The sequence below is a fragment of the Rhinatrema bivittatum genome, chromosome 6 (genome assembly GCF_901001135.1).
Source record: "Rhinatrema bivittatum chromosome 6, aRhiBiv1.1, whole genome shotgun sequence".
Lineage (NCBI taxonomy): Eukaryota > Metazoa > Chordata > Amphibia > Gymnophiona > Rhinatrematidae > Rhinatrema > Rhinatrema bivittatum.
In genome coordinates this window covers 264,053,777-264,079,796 of record NC_042620.1, presented here as the reverse complement: position 1 = coordinate 264,079,796, position 26,020 = coordinate 264,053,777, and the positions used below count along the sequence as shown (strand labels likewise).

At 49.5% G+C, this 26,020-nt stretch overlaps 1 protein-coding gene across 2 annotated transcripts in view; it reads left to right on the top strand.

The window, feature by feature from the left end:
* Nucleotides 1–26,020, top strand: part of LOC115094242 (inactive serine/threonine-protein kinase TEX14-like) — a 285,279-nt gene that overhangs the window by 67,580 nt on the left and 191,679 nt on the right. For both annotated transcript variants that reach the window (XM_029607078.1, XM_029607080.1), the window contains exons 4-5: nt 13,942–14,093; nt 20,378–20,438. In XM_029607078.1, the coding sequence (XP_029462938.1) occupies nt 13,942–14,093; nt 20,378–20,438 (213 nt within the window). The remainder of the gene's footprint in view (nt 1–13,941; nt 14,094–20,377; nt 20,439–26,020) is intronic.

Sequence of the window (26,020 nt, the reverse complement as noted above, 5' to 3'; positions counted from 1 at the left end):
ACTATCCAACATGGTCAGGGCAATCTAACGTCGTCAGACAGCCTTGGTTCGTCTGCTCCTAACCTTGCTAGGACATTTGGCATCTACAGTCCACGTCACCCCAATGACTTGTCTTGCCATGAGAATGATGCAATGGACCCTGAGATCCCATGGTCCCAAGCCACTCAACACCTCTCAGAGGTCGTCCAGATAACCAGCCAGCTTCAACGATCCCTGGCTTGGTGGGCACGGGAGTCCAATTTATGCAAAGGACTACCCTTCCAACCACCAGAACCTCAAATAACATTGACCATGGATGCCTCCAACCTAGGCTGGGGAGCCTATGTGAGCGGACTGCAAACACAGGGAGTGTGGACCAAGGCAGAAGCGGATTACCAGATCGGTTTTCTGGAACTCCAGGCGATACAGTATGCCCTCTTCGCATTCCAGGATTGCCTATCCAACAAGGTAGTCCTGATTCAAACAGACAACCAGGTAGCCATGTGATATCTAAACAAACAAGGGGGCACAGGCTCTTACCTGCTCTGGCAGGAGGCAGCGCAGATCTGGGCCCTGGGCTCTGTCGCATTCCATACTACTGCGAGCCACCTACTTGGCGGGCACAAAGAATGTTATGGCAGACCGTCTCAGCCAGACCTTTCATCCCCACGAATGGTCCCTAGATCCCTCTGTAGCAAACAGAATTTTCCATCAGTGGGGTCAGCCAGACAGCAACCTCTTTGCGTCCTTTCACAGCCGCAAAGTGGACCGATTCTGCTCTCTACAAAGCAGCCGCAAGACACCAACGATGGATGCCTTCACCCACTCATGGAGCATGAGTCTGTTGTACGCGTATCCTCCTATTCCACTCATCAGCAAGAGTCTCGTGAAGTTATATCAGGACTGGGGCTCAATGATCCTCATAGCCCCTGCGACAGGTCTGATTTCCCATTTTCATGACCTCTCTGTCTAGCAGCCTCTTCGCCTGGGCATGGCACCAACTCTAATAAGGCAGAACCAGGACACATTACGTCATCCGAACCTCCAGTCTCTGTCTCTGACAGCCTGGATACTGAAAGGATTTTACAATCCCTTGACCTTTCCACTAAAGTCTCCCAGGTCCTCGTAGCTTCACGAAAGACTTCTACTCGGAAATCTTACCGATCAAAGTGGTTCTCCTTGGGGTGCACGCCAGAAAGTCTAGATCCCTTCTCCTCCCCCACGGCAAGGCTCCTGGACTACCTCTGGCACCTCTCGGAGTCTGGCCTCAAGACTTCCTCCATTCAGGTACACCTCAGTGCCATAGCCACTTACCATAACGGAATAGGGGATGCCCCAATTTCGGCACAACACCTTGTTGGGTGCTTTATGAGAGGCTTTACTATAGCTGAAGCCTTCACTACATCCCCCAATTGTGGCCTGGGACCTCAATGTTATGCTAGCACAGCTTATGTGACCTCCCTTTGAGCCCCTGCATTCCTGCGAGTTACGACGTCTCGCTTGGAAAGTTATTTTCCTAGTGGCCATAACATCCGCTCGCAGAGTCAGCGAGCTACAGGCACTGGTAACGTACCCACCTTATACAAGATTTATTCATGACCGGGTAGTGCTCTGCACTCACCCTAAATTCTTGCCAAAGGAAGTGACTGATTTCCACTTGAATCAATCTATAATACTGCGCACCTTTTTTCCGAGGTCTCACTCACACCCAGGTGAGCAGACTGTGCACTCCTTGGACTGTGAACATGCGTTCGCCTTTTATTTAGTCCGCAATGCAGCCCATAGACAATCCACCCAACTCTTTCTCTCTTTTAACAAAAATAGACTTGGAATTGTGGTAGGCAAGCAGACACTGTCCACCCAAGTCGGTTTGTTGAAAGGGGGTACATTCCGTCCCCAATAGTGTGGCATGGCAAGAGGCCATGAAAATGCAGGTAGGTACCCTTTAGAGAGAAAACTGTCTTAGTCGAAGCCAGTAACAATGAATAAACTGTCCATACCTGGATTAGATAGGCGCCTCGCTGAATCATATGTCAAAGCCCCTTTGCATCCAGAAAAAGGGAGAAGAAAAAAAAAAACTCAGCCATCAACAAGGGAGAAAAAAGAGAAGAGAAAAAAACATTTTTTTCACCATCCGCTTCAAATGTGGGAGGTGGTTACAGGGGCACAGGCGATCCAAAAAACAAAAAAATGATGAACAACCGCTCAAATCTGGAGTAACAACCACCCGTCGGGTGAATAGAACCAAGGCCTTAAATTAAAGCCTATTGGCTGAATTATGAAACCCAATTGGTATAGTAGATACTCGCCCTGAGGCATCCCATGAGAAAACTCTGCACTTCAGCTGGGTAAGGTGTCCAAAAAGCTTGAGCTGCGAGCGGTGTATCAAAATAATGTGCTGTTTCAGCGTGCCATACCCTTAATCGTGTAGGGAACAGCAGGGAGAATTTAATGCCCCTGTTATGGAGGGTGGAACATATCGGGGTAAACCCTCGTCTGGCTTCTGAAACTGCGGCTGAGAAATCCTGGAACATGCGAATGGTATGCCCTTGGTATCTCAATTCCGTTTTTGTCCGCGAAGCCCTCCAGATGTCGGATTTATGCGCTGAGTTCAGTATTTTCGTGATGACCAGTCGTGGTCGCCCTCTTGTAGTTTTCTTTAACCCAAACCGATGTGCCCGTTCGACCACGAGTTTCCCTCGGAGGTGGGTGAGGGCTAAGGCCTCTGGAACCACTCTTTCAACAGATTGCATAGAGATCTGTCCTCAATATCCTCTGGGAATCCGAGGAACCAGAGATTATCTCTCTGAGCTCTGTTTTCTAACTCATCCACTTTGGCGCGCAAGCTAATCAATTGTTTATCATGGTCCGCCATTTTATGGCCGCTCGTGGTTGTGCCGTCTTCTAGCTGAGAAATTCTGCTTTCAGCCTGCTCCAGTCGGAGGTTGAGCGTGGCGATCGTCTCCTTCACTTCCCCCAACTGAGCTGTTATTTGGGACAATTTATCGTCCAAAGCTTCCCTAATGGTGTCTTTTATCTCGTCTATCATAAGTACTCCAGAGGGTGGGGGAGACTCACCATTGCTCGCCGTCACCATTTTAACTGCAGGAGTCTTGAGTTTTTCTCTCTCTCTTTTGCCTCCCCTAGATGTCATTACAGGCAAAATTGTACTCATGTAGCGAACAATGGACATATGTATTGTCCCCGGTGCCGTTTATTTCATTATAGAAGTCTAGTTTGCTGTGAGATGGATCGCGATGGGCAGAAGGGGCCCCGGAGCCAGCAAGAAACAAGTCCTCCTAGCTCAGCACATCACGTGATCTCTCAACAGGGTCATTTTTAAGCAGATACAGGACTTCTCAGACTCCCTGCCTCAACAATTTCAAGAACAATTACAAACCGTAGTCAACAAGGGTTTTGAGGCAGGCAAGCATGAGATTAGGACATCTTATGACATTTTTAACACTTCTACCAGAATGTCTGCAGCTGCCATCTCGGCGAGGTGGTGGAACTGGCTCAAGTCTTCTGACCTTCACCCGGAAGTACAAGACCAGTTATCCGACCTGCCTTGTGTCGGAGATAATCTCTTTGGCGAGCAGATTCAACGAACGGTAACAGAATTAAAAGACCATCGTGAGACTCTAAGACAGCTCTCTTTGATGCCTTCTGACTTCTCTCAAAACAGCCCTTCAGAAAGGACTCTAAGAAGTCATTCTTCCGTCTGAAGAAGTCTTACCCACCACCATCCAGATCTCGTGCCACGAGACCTTATCAAAAACCGCAGTCTCGTCAAGCCCATAAACAAAAACCACAAGCAGCTCCTCAACCAGGACCTGCTTTAGGTTTTTGACTTCCACTTAGAGAGCAGCAGCCACATTCCTCTGTCGCACATACCAGTGGGAGGTCGATTGTGCCACTTCCACAACATGTGGCATCCAATCACATCCAACCAATGGGTATTGGCAATCATTGCTCAGGGTTACCATCTGAACTTTCTCGCCCTGCCATCGGATTCCCCACCTCTACAGACGTGGAGAATGTCCGACTACTCCATTCTTCTGGAACAAGAGGTTTCCCTCCTTCTCCAGTCAAGAGCAATAGAACCCATTCCATACTCTCAGCAAGGCCTAGGGTTCTATTCCCGGTACGTCCTAATCCCCCAAAAATCGGGAGGTGTCCGTCCTAGTCTAGACCTACGGGCCCTCAACAAGTACCTTCAACGAGAAACGTTCAAGATGGTCACCTTGGGATCGCTTCTACCTCTTCTACAAAGAGGAGACTGGCTCTGCTCTCTGGACCTCCAGGACACATACACCCACATTGCGATAACTCCAGCTCATCGCAAGTACCTGAGGTTTCTAGTAGGCCCCAAGCACTATCAGTATCTAGTGCTCCCATTCGGCCTAGCGTCTGCGCCACGGGTCTTTACCAAATGTCTCGTAGTTGTCGCAGCCTTCCTCAGAACCCAAGGTGTTCACATCTACCCCTACCTGGACAATTGGTTAATCAGGGCTCCCACTCAGCAATCTGCTCTGTCGTCCCTCAATCTAACCTTACACACTCTAATTTCGCTAGGATTTCTCGTGAATTATGACAAATCCTACTTAGTCCCATCTCAAACCTTATCATTCATTGGGGCAGACTTGGACACCTTACAGGCAAAGGCTTTCCTGCCTCGACAACAAGCACTGACTCTTGTGTCCCTTGCTCACCAGCTGCAGTCTCAACACTCCGCGACTGCACGCCAATTTCTTGTCCTCCTCTGCCACATGGCGTCCTCAGTCCATGTCACACCAATGGCCCGCTTGGCCATGAGACTCATGCACTAGACTCAAGCTATTCAGCCTTTGTCAGCCATTGTCCACATAACCGACTCACTCCATCTGTTTCTCGCCTGATGGAAAAATCAGACCAATCTCCTCCAGGGATTGCCCTTCCAGGCTCCAAATCCTCAAATCATTCTCACCACCGACGCTTCCAACCTCGGGTGGGGAGCCCATGTAGCCAATCTGCAGACACAAGGCTCTTGATCTCCAGAGGAAGCCAAAAACCAAATAAATTTTCTGGAACTTCGAGCAATCAGATATGCTCTCAGGGCTTTTCAGGATTGCCTCTCAAATCAAGTCATCCTGATTCAGACGGACAACCAGGTAGCAATGTGGTACATCAACAAGTAGGGAGGCACAGGCTCCTTCCTTCTGTGTCAGGAAGCTGCGCAAATTTGGCAGGAAGCTCTCTCCCATTCGATGTACCTCAGGGCCACCTGGTTACCGGGAGTGGACAATGTGATGGCAGACAAGTGAGTCGCGTCTTTAAACCGCACGAGTGGTCTCTCAACCCCTCAGTAGCAAACTCCATCTTCCAACAATGGGGATATCCTCGGATAGACCTCTTTGCGTCCCCACAGAATAGCAAAGTGGAGAACTACTGCTCTCTCATTCGCAACAAACACTCTCAACCCAGAGACGCATTCTCCCTCTCTTGGGCAACCGGTCTGCTTTACGCATTCCCTCCACTTCCTCTTCTCTCGAAGACTCTCGTGAAGTTATGTCAGGACAAGGGAACCATGATCCTGATAGCACCTCACTGGCCACGCCAAGTGTGGTTTCCAGTACTTCAGGATCTCTCCATCCACAGGCACATTCCATTGGGAAAGGACCCGCTTCTGATCACTCAAAACGACGGGTGCCTTTCAACATCCATGCCTTGTCCCTGAATGCATGGATGTTGAAAGTTTAATCCTTCAAGCACTTAACCTTTCTGAGCCAGTTTTCCGTGTCTTGATTGCTTCACGGAAGCCTTCCACGAGAAAAGTTACTCTTACAAATGGAAAAGGTTCACGTCATGGTGCTCTTTTCAGTCCCTTGACCCCTTTTCCTGTCCAATCCCGAAATTTCTGGACTATGTCTGGCAACTATCAGAGTCAGGTCTTAAGACTTCTGCCATTAGAATGCATGCCAGTGCGGTAGCCACCTTCCATAAAGGTATCGGGGATGTCTCTATATCAGTACATCCCCTCGTAACACGTTTTTTGAAGGGTTTGCTCCACATCAAGCCCCGTTGCGTCCTCCGGCCCCTTCTTGGGACCTTAATCTAGTTCTGGGTCGGCTCATGAAACCACCATTCGAGCCTCTTCACTCTTGTGAACTTAAATATCACACATGGAAAGTGATTTTCCTTTTGGCTATCACTTCAGCTCGCAGAGTTAGTGGATTACAGGCCCTAGTTACCTATCCACCTTACATTAAACTTCTGCAGGACCGGGCGGTACTCCGCACTCACCCGAAATTCTTACCTAAGGTAGTTTCGGATTTTCATCTAAATCAATCCACCATACTACCTACCTTTTTTCCCAGACCCCATGCCAACCCAGGAGAACAGGCTCTTCATACCCTTGACTGTAAATGGGCTCTAGCGTTTTACCTAGACCGTACAGCGACCCACAGGGAAAACACTCAATTGTTTGTCTCTTTCCACCCAAACAAATTAGGGAAGCCTGTGGGTAAGCAGACTCTCTCCTCCTGGTTGGCGGACTGCATATCCTTTTGCTACTAGCAAGCGGGCATTCTATTTCAAGACCGTGTTAAAGCACACTCTGTGAGGGCCATGGCGACTTCAGTAGCACACTTAAGATCGGTGCTGCTTCCTGACATCTGCAGGGCTGCCACCTGGAGTTCCCTCTACACTTTTGCAGCCCACTATTGCTTGGACAAAGCCGGAAGACAAGATTCCATCTTCGGCCAGTCTGTCCTTCGTAACCTATTTACAACGTGACATACCAACACCCTTCTGCCTGCCCTGTGGGGTTCAGGATGCCCTCTACCAAATTCCACCCCAGTTTTTGTGCCTGTTGCACACCTTTGGGTACATTTGGTGCATGTTCGGACATCCTCAGCTCGGTACTCACCTATATGTGAAGACTACCATCCTGCTTGTCCTGTGAGAAAGCAAATGTTTGCTTACCTGTAACAGGTGTTCTCACAGGACAGCAGGATGTTAATCCTCACGAAACCCGCCCGCTGCCCCGTAGTGTTGGGTTCGTAACGTTTTATTTTATTTTTCGGCACTGCCTGTAGCTTTCAAATAAGACTGAAGGGGGACCTCTGCTGGCTGCAGGGTTAGTGCCAAGGTGGGCATGCCCAGTAGGGGCCAGTCAAAGTTCTGGAAACTTTGACAGAAGTTTTCCGTGATTGGGGTCCATCCTGATGATGTCACCCATATGTGAGGACTAACATCCTGCTCTCCTGTGAGAACACCTGTTACAGGTAAGCAACATTTGCTTTCCCTCCGATAAGGATATGGTGCTCAAATTATATTTGAAGAACCGGACTGTCAAAATATTACAACCAGCAAATCTGGTTCCTATACGTACCCGGATCAGTCCAGACAGTGGGTTGAGCCTCCTTTCCAGTAGGTGGAGACAGACTAAAACTTGAAGGATGCCCTATATCAGGACAGAGCCTATCCTCTACCCCTTCTGTATTCGTCTGTCTCCAGCAGGTGCAGCATCTCCCCTTCGGTTCTCTGCTGTAGGCTAGTCAGCCTCTTCTTCTTTCTTTTTCGGCTCAAGCAAGTAGTTCTTTGATTCCCGCTTGTTTTAGAAACAAAGGAAAAAAAAAAAACTATGAAGGAAATTTTGCCTTCTTTTAGTGCTTTTACTGTTTTTGTGTGGGAGTCGTCCATCTCCCAGCTCTTGCCCGGCTCAGGGGGGCTTTGCCCCTTTTGCAGGAGGGGGTTCCCTGCATAGTCCTGAGTCCATGGACGCTTCCAGGTGTGGGACCGACGCTCTCTGGGCCTCATTCCCCCTCTGGCTGCCGAGAGGGTTTTTAACCCGCTGCTGCGCTCAGTAAAAAAAAAAAAAAAAAAGGAGTTTAAAAGTTAATAAGTTGCAGGTACTCACCTACCTCTAACTTATTTGCAGCAGTTGACCAGCTTTTTTATTTTTTTCTGGTCAGAGTAGGGCTAGAACCGGCAGCCAGAGAAGCAGAAGGCAGCAGGTTTCCCGCCTGCTCTCTCCTGCTGTGCAGGCTGTCAATCAAGCTTTTTTTTCAGCTTTTTTTTCTTCAGCTGCGGCTTAGCTATGTCCCGGCTGGCAGCCTGCCTTTCTTGTGGGCTGCCCTCTTCGCGTTTTTCGCGGCAGGGCCTCTGCACTGCTTGCCTGCCGGGTGGGGAAGGTCCCTTCTCGGCAGGACAAGCAAATTTAGCCCGGGGCTCCACTCCTCCCGGCATGGCTAGGCCTTTCCCGGGTCGGCAGAGCCCGGGAACGGCCGCCATCTTGGATTTTTCATCGGGGCCGATTTCAGTGCTCCCTGGGGCTGGGGGGCCAGATTTTTTTGATTTAACCCCCGATTTGGCCCCCGCGGGTGCCCAGGAGGGGGGTCCTGACCTTGCCTCGCCCCCCTCCCCTCCACCCCCCACCAAATCCAGGGTCCCTTTTTCAGCGGATTTTGTCCTCCTCATGCACAAATCTTATCTAGCTAGCCTGCATGAGCTGGACGAAAGCCCCCCCCCTTGCCCCCCCCTGCCAAAAATCCCTCGCTCAGCACCGCTGACCACTGGACCGGCCGCGGAGCCCCAGGGACCAGTTCGGGTGCGGGTGGTCCCGGGGGTGCCCCCCCAGTGTCTCCCGTGTCCTCGGACCCCGCTGCTTCCTCGGATTCGGCGGATGCCCCCCCCCCCCCCCACAGAGGGGAATGACCCTAGAGCCCTCCGTCTTTTTCGTAAGGAGGAATTAGAGCCCCTCCTCCCTTTTGTTTTGCAGGAGCTGGGTCTGGAGAGTCCCTCCGTGGATAATCTCATGGCCTCACTCCCTAAGGATATGAACCTGGTTCTGGGAGGGCTCCGGGCTCTGGCCTCGGCCTTTCCCTTCCACCCCATGCTTAAGCTCCTTATCCTGCAGGAATGGGAGGCTCCTGAGGGTGCGCTTCGGGTGGGGCGTGCGATGGATAAGCTCTATGCCCTCCCGGAGGAGGGCTTGGAGCTGTTGCGATATCCATTGGTGGATTCTTATGTTTCTGCAGTGGTCAAGCACACCACGATTCCGGTGGAAGGTTCAGCTGGAGGCTCACCTGAAGCGCATCTTCGATGTTCTGGCCCTTGGGGTCCGAGCGTCTTGCTGTAGCAGTCTCATGATGCGAGCGGGCCTCCAGTGGGTCCAACAGTTACTCTGCGCCCGGGAGCTTCCGCCAGGTGAGGCAGAACAAGCCAAACGTCTGGAGGCAGTCACTGCTTACGTATCGGACGCCCTGTACGATCTGGTCCATGTCCAGGCGAAGGCGATGGTTTCGGCAGTGGCGGCCCGGAGGCTCCTTTGGCTACACCACTGGTCGGCTGATCAGTCCTCAAAGACTCGGCTGGGCACGCTGCCCTTCAAAGGTAAGATGCTCTTTGGCGAGGATCTTGAGAAGCTTATGGACTCCTTGGCTGACAACAAGGTCCATAAGCTCCCAGAGGACTGCCCTAAGTCTTCCTGATCCTTCGCAGCCTCTCGCTCTCGCTTCAGGGGCCAGTGTCGCTTCGCTTCTCGGGGGCGGGGCGGTTCTGCGAGGGGGTCTTCTCGTGTGCAGTCCTGGTCGCAGTCCTTTCGTGGCAGACGGCCCTTTCGTGGCAGATGGCCCTTTCGCGAGGGCCAGCCCGTGCGTGCCGCCGCTAAACCTGCCACGCAATGAAGTTCAGCCGACCCATTCCTCGGTTCCTTACCTCGGCGGATGCCTCTCCCTGTTCTTCGAGGAATGGGTCAAGATCACGTCGGATCAGTGGGTCCTCGACATTATCAGAGACGGGTATGCTTTCGACCTCGTCAGGGAACTTCCAGATCTCTTTCTTTTCTCGCCTTGCGGCCGGGCCAAGAGGGACGCGGTGGTCCAGACTCTCTCCAAGCTTCTGGATCTGGGAGCGGTGGTCCCAGTCCCGGAACGGGAAATTGGCACCGGCCAGTATTCCATTTACTTCACCGTGCCCAAAAAGGACGGGTCCTTCCGCCCAATATTGGACCTCAAGAGGGTCAGTCAGGCTCTCAAGATCCCCCACTTCCGCATGGAAACCCTGCGGGCGGTCATTGTGGCAGTCCGCCCTGGAGAGTTCCTTGCTTCCCTCGATCTCGCAGAAGCTTATTTTCCTATTCCCATTCACCGATTCCACATTCTCAACCAGGATTTCCAGTTTTGAGCTCTCCCCTTCGGCCTCGCGACCGCTCCTCGCACCTTCACGAAGATCATGGTAGTAGTAGCGGCGGCCTTGCGCCGGGAGGGGATTCTCGTCCATCCCCATCTGGACGATTGGCTCATCAGGGCCAAGTCGGAGACCTCTTGCCGGCGGGCGGTGGATCGCGTCTTGGAGCTCCTTGCCTCTCTCGGGTGGATAGTGAACTTTTCCAAGAGCAAGCTTCAGCCCTCCCAGGAGTTGGAATTTCTGGGAGCCCACTTCGACACCCGAGTAGGCAAGGTTTTCTTACCTCGGGCGCGAGCCCTCAAGCTGATTGATCAGGTCCAGACTTTGATTGTCCTACCCTCCCCGACAGCCTGGGATTATCTCCCAAGTCCTGGGATCCATGGCTTCTACCATCGACCTTGTCCCCTGGGCTTTTGCTCATATGCGTCCGTTACAGAAAGCTTTGCTGTCCCGTTGGCAGCCAGTGTCGGAGCAGTTCCACGTAGTCCTTCCATTCTTGGATTCTACTGCCGACGAATTACAGTGGTGGCTGTCTCTTCCTCATCTTCTGCAAGGGATGCCTCTTCAAGCTCCACAGTGGATGATAGTGACCACGGATGCCAGCCTGTTGGGCTGGGGTGCGGTCTGCCTTTCTCAGTCCACCCAGGGAACATGGTCGCAGACTCAGTCGCGCTGGCACATCAATCGACTGGAAACGTTCGCGGTCCGCCTGGCGCTTCCCCTGATCCGCGGCAAGGCAGTACGAGTTCTGTCCGACACCTCCACCACAGTGGCCTACATCAATCGCCAAGGGGGCACACCCAGTCCCCTGGTAGCCTTAGAAGCCAGCCGTCTCCTCGCTTGGGCGGAGCGTCACCTACAGTGCCTTGCGGCTTCTCACATCGCCGGAAAAGACAATGTTCAAGCCGACTTCCTCAGCCGGCAGTCGCTCGATCCGGGAGAGTGGGAGCTCTCGGACGCGGCCATGGCTCTGATAGTGGACAGGTGGGGTCCTCCTCACCTCGACCTCATGGCGACTCTGCGCAATGCCAAGGCCAATCAGTTCTTCAGCCGCTGGAGGGAGCACGGCGCAGAGGGCATGGATGCTCTGGCTCTACCTTGGCCAGCGGCCGTCCTTCTGTACGTGTTTCCCCCGTGGCCACTGGTGGGGAAAGTTCTTAGGAGAATCGAGCTCCACCGGGGACTGGTGATTCTTGTCGCTCCCAAGTGGCCGCGAAGGCCGTGGTTCACGGATCTCATCAATCTAGCGGTGGATGGGCCCCTGCGCCTCGGTCATCTCCCTCATCTCCTCCAGCAGGGGCCTGTATTTTTCGACCAGGCCGATCGCTTCTGTCTTACGGCCTGGCTTTTGAACGGCATCGCCTGAGGCGCAAAGATTATAGGGAGGAGGTCATCTCCACCCTGCTGTGAGCCCGGAAGCAGTCGACTTCTCTGGCCTATGTGCGCATCTGGAAAGTTTTTGAGTCCGCGTGTACGGAGGCGGGTGTCCCTGCGCGCTCCGCCTCGATTCCTTTGATTCTTACTTTTCTTCAGAAGGGTCTCTCTAAGGGCCTCTCCTTCAGTTCTCTACGCGTTCAAGTCTCTGCGCTCGGCTCTCTCCTGGGTCGGGTGGACGGTCATGCCTTAGCAGCTCACCCTGATGTGATTCGTTTCCTGAGGGGCGTTAGACACCTCCGCCCCCCCTCTCGGGCCACGTGTCCATCGTGGAGTCTCAACCTAGTCCTTCGTGCTCTCTGTGTGGCTCCCTTCGAGCCTCTTTGCCACGCTACGCTCATGGATCTTACTCTGAAGACTGTCTTTCTGGTCTCTATTTCCTCTGCTCGCCGTATTTCCGAGCTTCAGGCGCTGTCCTGTCGGGAGCCCTTCTTGCGTTTCTCGGATTCCGGGGTTTCTCTCAGGACGGCTCCTTCCTTCTTGCCTAAGGTTGTCTCCGCTTTTCATGTCACCAGTCGGTCGAACTCCCAGCGTTCTCTCCGGAGGAGATTGCGGGTACGGCGGGTGGCAACCTTCGTCGACTAGATGTAAAACGAGTCTTGCTTCGCTATCTCGAGGTCACAATTGACTTCCAGGTATCGGACCATCTCTTCGTCCTTTGGAGTGGTCCCATCCTCGATAAACAGGTTTCTAAGACCACGATTGCGCGGTGGTTGAAGGAAGCCATTTCCTCGGCGTATCTTTGTCAAGGTCGTCCGCTTCTTGAGGGTCTGAAGGCCCATTCTCTGCATTCTCAGGCTACTTCGTGGGCGGAGAGTCAGTCTTGTCTCCCCGCAGGAGATTTGCAGGGCCGCCACTTGGACGTCTCTGCACACTTTTGCTCGGCACTACCGTCTGGATGTACACGCTCCGGTGTTCGGTTCCTTTGGGCGGCAAGTGCTTCGAGCGGGACTGTCTCGGTCCCACCCAGTTTAGGGAAGCTTTGGTACATCCCACTGTCTGGTCTGATCCGGGTACGTACAGGGAAGGAAAATTAGTTCTTACCTGTTAATTTTTGTTCCTGTAGTTCCACGGATCAGTCCAGACGCCCTTCCCTGTCTGTCTTCTGTCCTCTCGAAGCTTGTTTTCTTGCAGGTCTGCAGATTTCCATATATTTCTTTGTGCAAGATTACTGAGCAATTACACCGGAAGCCTTGGTCGTTTTCTTATACCAAGTTGATGCAAGAGCGTATAGGTATACCATGTTTTCTATATTATTCTATATTTGCTCCGTTGAGCTTAAAGTTACTTGCTTGATCCTATTCTTGGGTTTGTTGTTTTATGCTTTGACATACGTTATACTGAAGGGGTAGAGGATAGGCTCTGTCCTGATATAGGGCATCCTTCAAGTTTTAGTCTGTCTCCACCTGCTGGAAAGGAGGCTCAACCCACTGTCTGGACTGATCCGTGGTACTACAGGAACGAAAATTAACAGGTAAGAACTAATTTTCCTATCTTTCCAGATGTAACTAAAATTACTCAGAATAGAAGAAAGGAATTTCTAGCCTTGAGGCAATTGGTGGGAGCCCAAATGACAGTTCATTATCCCAGTAAATGTATGTTAAAATTAAATAATATAAATTACATCTATTTTGAACCTGCTGATTTAAAAAAGTTTTTGGAGGCTAAGAATTTGATTGGGGAAATGGTTGCTGAATAAGGGTATTCCCTTAGTAATAAGTATAGGGGTAAATATTCCAGTCTATATTTAGATATTATTGTTTTGATATTTGCTCAATTAAATTTTTGATTCCTGCTATTTCATAATACTAGGATGCCTAAGTGAAATGAGTTATGTTTGAATTACTTATATTTGATTTTTATGTATGAACTGTTTTCCTTTGTCAAATACTTGGTTGTAGATTTAAATATATAAGTAGACATCCGTAGTGTAATATGACAGTGTTTTGTCATGAATAAAAAAATTCAATAAAGATTAAATTATAGAAAAAAAACCAGATACAAAATATGCAAGTACAAAAGTACCAGTGGTCCCCACCAACTCCAAATTTTGAAACTCTGCAGAGTGTCATTTGGAAATTAGCTTGCAATCCTCTGAATTGTTTGATAAATATCCTTCAAAGACATTGCACCATAGCATCAACCAGAGTTGACAGCCCTATATGAGTGTGTGACTGAGCCAATAGGATTGCTATAAGAGGCAGGTACATGCAGTGAAATCATTGTGCATGAAGGGTTTTTCCTGTATCTGTGGGTCCTGCAGTACATATGGTAGAGCATGTCTTACTTTGTGCTATCTCATTGCAGATCTTGCAATAAATACAGCAGTATGTGTCTCAATCTGTTCTCTTTCTGCAGGTCCTGCAATGTATGCGTCAATATGAGACTCAGATTTCTCTCATGTTCCAGTGCAGTAGTGATTCTGCAATAATACAAATCCAGCAAAGAATGAGAAGCAGTTCTTTGCGAAGCCTGGGCTCTCTTTCCTCTCTCCTGCTTTCACCACTCCAGTAAGTTCTATCATACAGCTCTCTTACCCTCCTCTGTTTTTTTCCCATTCTCACACTATCCTTATTAATGGGTCATATCTCTGTATGTATATCTTTCCGTTCATCCGTGTACAGAATGCATGTCTCTATATTGTTTTCTTCAGGGCTTAATTTGAAGACAGAAAGGAAGTGGAACTGTAGAGGGGGTGACATGGGCAAGGCCAGGGTCAAGTTTGACTTGTGCAAAGGGGCAGGACCAGGGCCAGGTGTGCTCAGGCCCCCCCCCCCCCCAAATCAGCGTTGCCTGGTACCCGAGAAGAGAGGCCTGTCACAGGGCTGCCACAGAGTTCATTCTGCATGGCTCAAAAAGATCCCCTCTTTCTCAACACCTTAGTCCATACCCAAAATATTCATCAATCTCACCAAATTAATTTCCACTGAATTGACCTTGAATTATAAAAGGTTATTTGCTGTTCAAACATACCCCCTTGATATTTAATATTTGTTAGATTACTGTAACTCTCTTTATCTTGGCCTCTCTCAGAAATCCATTAAGGCCCTACAATTTGTTCAAAACACATCTGCAAGAATTGTGAATGGGATTCCAATTCGCGAACATATTTCACTAACCTTGAAGAAATTACACTGGTTACCTATTAAATGGAGGATATCCTTCAAGATTTTAATGTGGGTACTTAAGGGTTTGAATGGTGGAAAGAAGGCAAAACGATTACCGGCATGGTTAAAAGGGGAGGTAAAAGAAGCTATTTTAGCCAAAAGATCTTCATTCAAAAATTGGAAGAAGGATCCAACAGAAGAAAATAGGATAAAGCTCAATGTGCTCAGTGGTGCTTTAACACTCAGCTGGTGTCAGTTCCTGGGGCAGTACTGGTGTCTGTTGGGGCACCGAGGCCTCCCCCTACTGATATGGTGGTCATCGCCGAGCCCTTTGAGGAGGATACCATTGAAGCCAGTGGAGACACCAAGGCCGGTAGTCCCATGTCCAGTTTCATCGGTGCCTGCACCTCTGGACATCAACCGAGCTGCTAGTGCCCCATCCCCTGTGTTATACAGTGAGGATGAGGGTCCCTGTGACCCCTGGGGGGATGATCAGATAGAATCCTCCTTTGAGGATTTGGATGGTCTCCTGTCAGACCCTTCTCGTCCAGTGGAGCAAAGGAAGTCCCTTCCTGAGGACTTTCGCAGGGTTTGTTAGAGTGATGGTGGAGGCCATCCCATTCCAGCTTTTGACTGAAGAAGATGCCAGCCACAAAATGCTTGAGGTTCTTCAGTTCGTGGAGCCTCCTAAGGAGATTGTGGTGGTCCCAGTACACGAGCTCCTTACGGAGTTGCTGCTGAGGATTTGAGAACACCCTCTCACCGTGCCTCCCGTGAATAAGAAGGTGATGGGGTTTACCTCGTCCAAAAGGTTGCCAAATTCGATAAGCATCAGCTGCCCCACCAATTGGTGGTGGTTGAATCCACCCTCAAGAGGGCCAAACGCTCTCTTACCCACTCGACACCCCCGGGGAAGGACCACAGAGTGTTGGACACTCTTGGAAGGAAGGTGTTCCAAGGTGCCATGCTTATTGCCAGCATCGCTGCCTACAGGCTCTACATGAGCCAATACTCACAGACATCTGAAAATAGGTGCAGGAGGTGGCAGAGAAGCTGCCTCAAGAGCAGCAAGACAACCTCATGTTGCTGTTGCACAAAGGTTTGTAGTGTGGAAAACACAGGTCTGCAAGACCTACAATCTTTTCGAAACGGCTTTGAGAGTTTCTGTAGCAGGAAACAGCGCACACAGACTAGCATGCCTGCAGGCCTCTGATAACAGACCAGCGGTACAGGAATGATTCTCTGATGTGCCATGCACTGGATAGAATTTTTTTGGAGATTGAGTGAAGGATGTTGTGGCCCAACTCCGGGAGCATCATGAAACCCTTCAACAACTCTCCACCAGCACTCTGGACCCATCTTCCTCATCCCGGAGGCCATCAAGGCAGGGGCCCAGGAAGTTTTTCTTTCACCAAAGGAAGTGCTATCCTCCGCCTCCTCAATCCCATACACACCTTCAAAGCTCCTGCGGCCGTTCCAGGCAGCAGAGAGCTCCCAAGCCCCAGTCAGCTCCTCAGTCAACTCCGGGGACAGGTCTTTGACTGGGTTATAGGAGTGCAATTCAATTGCCCATACCCTGGACGATGGACCCTCTGGTCAGGGACAGGCTGTGGTTCTTTGCAAACCGATGGCCCAGTGTAACCTCGGACCAGTGGGTTTTGTCCATTGTCTGCCAGGGGTATCAATTAAACCTATCGGTTTTCCTGCCAAATTGCCCTCCATGCCCATTTTGGGGGCCAGTAGGACACCAGGAGGTACTGCAAACAGAGCCCTTCTTCCTCTTAACAGCCAGAGCAGTTGAGCCCAAACCACCAGGGCAAAAAGGGTGGGGATTCTACTCCAGGTACTTCCTGATTCTAGAGAAACAGGAGGACTCCATGTCATCCTCAACCTGAAGACCTTGAACAAGTTTCTAAAAAAAAGAAAAGTTCAAGATGGTTTCCCTGGGCACCTTGATCCCCCTTTGCACAAAGGGGACTGGCTATGTTCCCTCGACCTAAAGGACACATACACCCATATCGAGATCTCCCTCAGTCACAGGAAGTATCTCCGATTTGAGATGGGGAAACAGCACTTTGTGTCCGTCCCACATGTCCTCACAAAATGCCTGGCCATGGTGGTGGCGCACCTTCGCAGACTGGGAGTGCAGGTTTTCCCGTATCTGGATGATTGGCTGGTCAAGAGCATGACTCCAGCAGGGGGCCATACATTCCATGCACTTGACCATCCGGGAGTTGGACTCACTAGGGTTCGTTCCCGACTATCCAAAGTCCCACCTCAATTGGACTTCATTGGAGCCCTGCTAGACATGGTTCAAGCCAGGGTCTTTCTGCCATGCCAGAGGGCTGTCGCTTTAGCGACCATTGTGACAGAGGTGCAATAGAGCCAGCAGGTATGTTGAAGCTGTTGGGTCACATGGCCGCAACCGTCCATGCCATTCCCTTAGCATGCTTATATATGTGCAGAGCCCAATGGATTCTGAGGATGCAGTGGTGCCAGGCCAGTCACAGCATCCAGGATTGCATCTGAATCACTCCATCTCCCCAGGGCTCTGTCCTGGTGGTGGATTTATTTATTTATTTATTTATTATTTTTATATACCGACATTCATCTCAATTGAGATATCACACCGGTTTACATTCAGGTACTGTAGGAATGTCTCTATCCCCAGAGGGCTTAGAATCTAAGTTTTTGTACCTGAGGCAATGTAGGGTAAAGTGACTTGCCCAAGGTCACAAGGAGCAACAGCAGGACTTGAACCTTGGTCTCCTGGTTCATAGTCCACTGCTTTAACCACTAGGCTATTCCTCCTCCCATATTCCTCCTCCCATACTCTCCAATCTGGAACAAGGGATTTTCTTTTGGAGTCTCCCTACTGAAATTGTACTTACCACGGATACATCTACCCTGGGGTGGGAAGCTCATGTAGATGGGCTCGGCGCCCAGGGCCTGTGGTCCACCCAGGAATGTTCTTGTCAAATCAATTTCCTGGTGCTTCGGGCGATCAGGTTTGCGCTATGGGCTTTCAGAGATCGGCTGTTCAACAAAGTTGTCTTCGATCAAGACCTACCATCAAGTGGCCATGTGGCATGTCAACAAGCAAGGATGCACAGGATCATACCTCCTGTGTCAGGAAGCGGTCCAGATCTGGTCTTAGGCCCTGTCCCACGGGATGGTGTTCAGGGTCATGTACCTGGCTGGAATGGAGAATGTAATCGCGGTCCCCGGACCCTGGGGGGTAGGAAATCAGATTTTCTGCCTCTGGGGGAGCCCAGACATAGATCTGTTTGCATCCCCTTGCAACAGGAAGGTGCCTCGGTTCTGCTCCCTGTACAGTTCAGGTGGAAAACCAGCCTCGGACACCCTTGCCCGTCATTGGGCAAGGGTCTTCTGTATGCATATTCTCCGATTCTCTTAGTGGCAAATACTTGAAGCTTCATGAGGACAGAGGGATTATGATCCTTATAGCCCCTCATTGTCTGAGACAGGTCTGGTTTCCACTGCTGCAGGAGTTGTCCAACCAGAAACCAATAAGTCTGGGGACTTCCCCAGATCTCATCATGCAAGATCAGGGCAGGCTGCGGTATCCAGCCTTCAGGCTCTGTCACTCACAGCCTGGATGTTGAGAGTTTAAGCCTGCAGCTGCTTGATCTTTCAGAGGATGTTTCTCACGTCCTGGTAGCTTCCAGAAAGCCTTCCGCAAGAAAGTCCTATGGACTGAAGTGGAGGAGGTTTTCCATGTGGTGTAAGCAGAGGCTCTAGATCTGTTCTACCCTGCACAAAAACTGCTTGACCTCCTTCTACACCTATTGGAGGCTGGCTTAAAAACCAACTCCGTTAGAGTTCATCTTAGTGCAATTGGCCCATACCACCAAGGTGTAGATGGTATGCCCATCTCTTTATAGCCTATAGTTATACGATTCATTTGGGGCCTGCTTCAATTGAAGCCTCCCCTAAGGCCTTCTTCTGTGTCTTAGGACCTCAATATGGTACTAGCTCAGTTGATAAAAGCTCGTTTTGAGCTGCTGCTCACCTGTGACCTGAAGTACCTGACCTGGAAGGTCTTATTTTTGGTGGCAGTCACTTCAGCGCACAGGGTCAGCAAGCTCCAGGCCTTAGTGACTTATCCACCTTATGTCATGACAGGGTCATCTTACATAAGTTTCTGCCTAAGGTGGTGATGGATTTCCATCTTAACCAGTCAATCCTGCCAATTTTCTTTCCCAGTCCCCATTCACACCAAAGCAAATGAGCACTGTACAGTTTGCTCTGCAAGCATGCTTTAGCCTTCTAACTGGAGTAGACAGAAGCCCATAGGCAGTCCATCCAACTCTTTATTTCTTTTGATAGGAATAGGTTGGGTGTTCCCGTTGTCAAACAGACAATATCCAGTTGGCTAGCAGATCACATCTCCTTCTGTTATGCCCAAGCAGGACTGCACCTCGGAGGTCATGTCAAGGCTTATTCTGTCAGAGCCATGGCAGCTTCGATGGCCCACCTGTGAGCAGTTCATGTTGAGGTGATCTGCAAGGCTGTGATGTGGAGTTCTCTCCACACATTCACATCTCATTATTGTCTGGATAGGGATGACTGACAGGAGAGTAGGTTCAGCCAATCTGTCCTTCGGAACCTGTTTGAGGTGTAGAACCCAACTTTCCCACTCCAGGCTGTCTCCCCCTCTGTTACCAACAGTACTGATGTTGTTGTGCCCGTTGGCACTTGATTAGATGTCTGTTGGTTCTCTGTGTTGGGGAGCAGCCTGTAGCTGGGGATTCACCCATGTGTGAGGACTACCATCCTGCTTGATCTCGGAGAAAGCAGAGTTGCTTATGTGTAACAGGTTTTCTCCGAGGATAGCAGGCTGCTAGTCCTCACGAAACCTGGCCACCACCCTGCGGAGTTGGGTTTCTCTTATTTTATATTTTATCGTAATTCTAAGTTACAAGACTGAAGAGAGACCCCGCGTGAACGTATGGAATAGGGCATGCTGGGCATGCTCAATGTGCCTAGTCAAAGTTTCAAGAAATTTTGATGTAAGTTTTCTGCATCAGGCTCCATCTGTGTGAGGACTAACATCCTGCTGTCCTCAGACAACACCTGTTACAGGTCAGAACTCTGCTTTACCTTCAGACAATTTTTAAAACAATGCATTTTGATTCAAAGTCCATAGATACTTTTTTCTGTAGGCTTTGTACCAGTTTTGAAAGGGAAAGTTTGTATGTACTTTTCATTTGAAAATTGCCTAGGGAAAAAAATATCTGCAGAGATTTGCACCTGTTTTTACTGTGGACATGTTTTCTTTGAAAATTAACATATATAGTTTTGAAAATCCAAAACCATGCCCATTGTTGCTTCCCTCAATTGAATTCTGCCTTTCATCCCACCTACACTTTCTGTAGGTTAACATATGCACATTGTTGATCCCTGCATTTACTTTTATTCTCATACAAAGTGGGCAATTTTTAGGCAGCCTATTTAACTGGGAAAATAGTTATTAAAACAGGTACTGCAAATGGCATTTGAAAATTGCCCTCCCAATGTAACAAACTAGCACAAAGGGAAGTGGATGCAGAGAAGCTGAAGAAGGAGAACATTCAGCAGCATTTGTCCCTGCAGGCCCAACATGACTGGGGTCATGTGTGTCAATACTCTTAATCTACATGACTATCTCTGCTGTTTTCTTCCAGGCTGTTGTCTCTCTCTCGGTCTCGTGGGTTACTCCGCAAGTCACAGCAGGCACTTGAAAAGGTGAGTGTTTTGCCAGTCTCCTCATTGGTTTTTGCCTCTTTTTTTCTCTCTCTCGCTCTCAGTCTGACAGGATGGAAAGCTAAATGTCTCTCCTTTGCATTGGCCTCATTGGCCCCTCTACTGCACCTGACATAACTAATTATACATAAATATAGTAACACATGTAATTGTGTATATATTTCTATTTACTGTTTGACACCCAGTGAAATTCATTGGATGATGATCCCTGCTTTTACCTTTCCTCCCAGTGGACCCAGCAGTCTTCCCCACCCTGACCCCTATCACCATCATCCTTGCTGCCCATCAGGTCCCCAGTATCCATCAGGCTGTAGGGCTGTGTTTTCTGGGGCCACTAGAATCCCTGCCTCCCTCAGGCTGTGCTTTCCCAAGCCAGAGAGTTTTGCAACCCCAAAACCTCCATACTTGCTGCCTGCCAAGCTTCCTGATTTGTCAGGTGTGCTGTCCAGAGCCATGGAGCTTTGCAAAGCATGCATGATGGACCACAAAGGGTGCCCCCACCCCTGGCGGCCATCTGTGAAACAGCTTGGGACCTAACAGACAGGCATCATTTTGCAGCAGCTAAGTGTATTCTATATGCTTTTCCCCTCCGGAATGGACCATTAGATTGCATGTCGATCCCATGATTTCAGGGAAGAGACCATTAGAAAGCCTGGATTATCCTGCACTCTTCAGTCCAGCCAACTATTAGACTATTTGCAAATGCTCTTTCTTCAGCTAGTTCAGAGGCTTTGAGCTAGGGTCGCTGCCTCACCCAGGTTAACCTGAACACACTGATTCAGTCTTAGTTTTGCCCTGTTGGTATACATAGAATTGCAGTTCTGATTTCCATAAGAAAAATAAGTTTATTGTAGATCAGTAGTGGGATCAAGCCAAAAACAAAAGGGGACAGCTAACTAGGGAAGATACAAACCAAAATCCAAATGCCTGCAGGCTTTGCATGCTATAGCCACGATCCACCCTATTTATTTATTTAAATTAAATTTATTATTTATTTCTTCTTTTCAAATTCTTGAGGCAAAGTATAAGTAAGTTACAATAGCATTTGTATTAAAACACAACTGATACATCAATATAAAGAAATTAAACATTTAAAACCCACCAATACATATGTCACAAATGTATAGTTCTATTAACACTCATACTAACTAATTAAAAATGTATATGATAGAGACACCCAAGAATAATTGTCCGAAGACAGAACCATAGACACACTCTGACATGACAGAACAGTCTGCAATTTGCTAATAAAATAGATATGGCTGGCAACAAAAAACAAACACAGTTGTCAATTTAAACACCAACTAATATATTTAGTTTTTGGGTACTTGCCAGTTACTTGTAGCCTGGATTGGCCACTGTTGGAATCAGGATGCTGGGCTTGATGGACCCTTGGTTTGACCCAGCATGGCAATTTTCACAGTGGTGCTATTTGGTGCGAAAGCCGGCAGCCGGCGCACTGCCGTGGTGCGAAGCCTGCGGGCGTTCGCAGGCCCACCCCCCCGTTTTCACAGGATTCATCATTCTGCGAGGAATGATGAATCCAGGCCTTAGATGGCTAAAAAATTAGCAACATAACTTGAGAGCATGTAGTAAACAGATTGGGGTGGAGCGAGTTAGCTATATAAATTATGCTGCTAACTAGCGATATTCGGTCTTAGTCACATAAGTTAACTGGCTAAGCTAGATGTGCCATTCAGCAGGTCTAAACTTAGCTAGTTATAACTTACATGGCTAAGCACGAATATATACATGTATATTCAGTGACATAGCCATGCTGCTGAATATACCTTGTAACTTTGCCAGAGAGGTTATATCTAGTCATGTTTCTTGAATGGCCAGCTTGGAATATTGACTTGATATATTGGCTGGTATATGTCTGATATTGATTTGATTTTTGTCATTTGTGTGATTATTCCTTGATTTTCCCTGGATTTGATTCACTAAAATTGTACTTTTTTTTAGCAATTGGTTGCCTGTCAGTTGTTATTGTTATCCTGTACAATTTTTGGACCACAATGTTATTTTTTTCCTTCATTTAATAATTTGCATTTTCTTTGGATTTGATTATAATATTCAGTAAATAAAATATTGAAGAATTCCATGGTTAGTCCATCAATGTCCAGAAACTTGTTAAAGGGCATTGAAAACAGGGTTTCAGAGAGTTAGGCCAGACATAAATATCTGACCACTCTCTGTTATCCTAACTGACTTGTGTGAAGCACCTCTTTCATGCATTTGAGTTGGTGAGATCTAGATGGTAGAGCACCAATTAGAAATCTTGAATTCTTGATCAAATGCTCTCTGAATCCATGAGGAGAAATCCATCTGCTTCTATCGGTTATCTTGGCATCCCTCTTCTTCTCCAAGTACAAGCAGGATGGTAGTCCTCACACATGGGTAACATCATTGGATGAAGCCTGGCATGGAACTTTGATCTCAAAGAATCTAGAACTTTCAAACATGCCCTACTGAGCATGTGCAGCTGTAGTCATCACCCTGCCCCCTAGGCAGAGACCCTCAGTCTCTTTTCTTCCGTTGGAGCCGTGTGATTGCGTGAGCTGTGTGTGACACAGTATTCAGCTTTGCTGTTGCCTCACAGTTTTTGTAACTGATTTTTTTCTAGAGCTGCAGCTGTTTTCTTTCCTTTACCTTACGGTAGTTTTATTTCTTTTTCTTTTCCTTTTTCTTCTTCTTTTCTCTGTCTGCCAGCCACATTGCGGGCCTTAGTCCATGTGCAGTCTGGCGGAGTCTATTTCTATTCCTTAAAAAAAGAAAAATAAATAAATACTGCACCGGCAGTTTAGTATTTGTGTCCTGTCCTTGCTCTGTCTGTTTTTGTAAATTTGTCAAGAGCTGACAGGACTGACTGAATGCAGTCTGTGGGTGATCTGTGTAGGCCGCTGAGCTGGGGACTCAAACTCGGGCAGGAGTTCCATGTCGTTTCACTGGTCGATCAGCATTGATGGAGGTTCAGACAGTGCAGAGATTGAGGACCACACTGTTCCTGTGGGGGAAGACGTCATCCTTCCCACATTCAAAGCAAGTAGTCTGGATGGGCAGGAGCCCTGGATGATGAAGCCTCCTCTCCTGCTTGCCGGTGATGACAGTGCAGTTTCCTTGTGAGAGAGGGTGAGCAGGAGCTTGGGCAAGCAGCTTGCTGCCACACTTTCAGTGCCATGCCCAAAATGGTTGCCCATGCATATCTGTGACCAGCACACTGTTGATCTGACGCATTGATGTCAGGACTGCTTCAGAGACCAGGACTGCCATTGAGCACCATGGTCACCCTTGTCACCATCGAGATGCATGACCGCTCTTGATGCCATAATGGCCTTCTGTACCATAGGCATCTGTGGACGTGGAGGCTCGATGCACCGGAGTCATCCAGCGTCTTGGGCCTCGAGGTGGTGAAGTAGCAGCACCGAACTCTAGTGCATCGATGTCCCATCCATACCATGGATGCCTCGGTCCCTTCATGCCTCAATGCTGTCGAGGTGCTTGAATGGCCACCCAAAATGCCTTCAAGGTGCATGGCCTTGGTGCCATGGTCACCCTCGGGGCCGTCACAGTGTGTGGCCTCGATGCCATCACGGTGCAGAGCTGCCCCGTTACCATTGAAGCTCTCGATGCCATCGAGGTGCGGTGCCACCATGGAGGCCATTGGGAGTGGTGGCCACCGATGCCTTTTTGCCGCATTGACGTCTCACATCTAGGACTTCCTTAACTTGGAATATCTGATCTTCCTCAGCCGAGACGTCCTGCGGTTCGGGAGTCTTGCTCTGTGGCCAGGATAACACGAGAGGTTTCAGGAGAGTGTTATGGTTATGAGGTGTTGGAGTGGATTCTTGGGTACTGCAGTGATGGCCACTCCCACGGGGAGGAGCCCCATGAGGAACCGCAGTACTAGGCTAGACTCTATATACGCAGACACAGAGAAGATGTATTTATTGTACAGCTCGATGGTACTGCCCGGGGAGCGGGCAGCAATGAAGGTAACCCAGCAGAAGTCCAGGGGTCCTCAGCAGAGGAGACCAGTCTCACACTCGAGTAGGTGATAGGCAGCGCGGCGTAGAAGGGACAGGTCCCGGATGTAGACACAGAGCGCTGAAGCTGAAGGTGAGACAGACTGAAAGGGTTAGTACTCACTGAAGTAGAAGCTGTATTGTTGAAGGTCCTGGCAGGCAGAAGTTGATGTTATGGTTATTGATGTTTGGGTAGATCCTTGGACACTGTTGCAGCTGACTACGCCTATGGGGGGCAGTCCCGTGAGGGACCACGGTGTCAGGCTAGACTCTAGACACATAAACACAGATTAAATCTTTATTTAAACAGTTTTGGAAACCACCAGAGGTGGCAGTAGTGAGTAGTAGATGTTGAGCCCGGCTGGGCGAGTATCCCACAGGCCGCTGGAACAGCGAATCCTCTGCTTGGCTGTGCTGTAGTGGAAAGAGACTGAGAGTTATGAGTACACGGTGAGAAACTTACAGAGTCCCAGGTAGAATAGGAGAAGCTCCAAGACAGGGAGAGCAGGCCCTCGAGGAGCAAGTACCTGATCCCTTAGAGCAGGGAGACTCAGTGGTATTGTACTCACACAGCGATTCCACCAGACGAGAGGTCTGGCACTGGAATAGAGGGCAGACCCTTGAGGAGCAAGTACCTGGTTCCAGGGAAGCAGTACTGTGGAATAGATGATAGTTGTACTCACAGATGGAAACTGTTAGTGAAGTCTTCCAAGTAGAAAGGGTTGTAGATGCAGGCAGCGACTCAGGGAACATGGGCCCTCGAGGAACGAGTACCGGTTTCCTGATAGCACCTGAAAGAAGCAGAAGAGGCCCCCGTGGAGCGGGTACCCCGTTAGCAATAAGAGTTCCAGATAACGCTGGAGTTGCAGAGGAGCTTGGGTACGGAGAGCGAATCCCATCCGTAGAATTCCGGGTTGCTAACTTGATTAGCTAGCAAAAGTTGTAGGCTTAAATATCTGGGCAGCGTGACATCATCTCAGGGGGACGCCTCTGAGGTTTGCGCCAACGAGGAAATAAATATGAGGGCGGCGTGCGCGCGCGCACCCTATGGTACCTTGGAGGAGCATGGCGGGAAGCAGAACCAAAGCCGGTTCTGGGATGCCTCTCCCAGGATGGCATCTGTCTGCCATCCTGGGAGAGGATGGCAGACAGATGTCGTGGCAGCCAGTAGTCCGAGGTGAGCGGGAGGAGCCGCAAGAAGAGTGAGGTAGGCGGGGCGAAGCCGTCACAGACCAACGGTCACAACAGTTGTTCCGTGGCAGGCACCAGATTAGGGAGAACAGGCCCTCGAGGAGCGAGTACCCGGTATCCCAAGATAGGTACCTGAAATAGAGCAGAAGGGCCCCCGAGGAGCGGGTACCCAGGTTAGTGAAGAAATACCCCGAAGGGCAGAGAGAGCTTCCTGCGGCAACTGGGAAGCGGCAGAGCGGCTTAGACTGGAGCAATCCAATCCTTGCTAACTCACAGGCCGATATAGATACAGTACAGTGCGCTCCGACGGAGCGCACTGTTAACCTGCCCTTGGACGCGCGTTTTCTC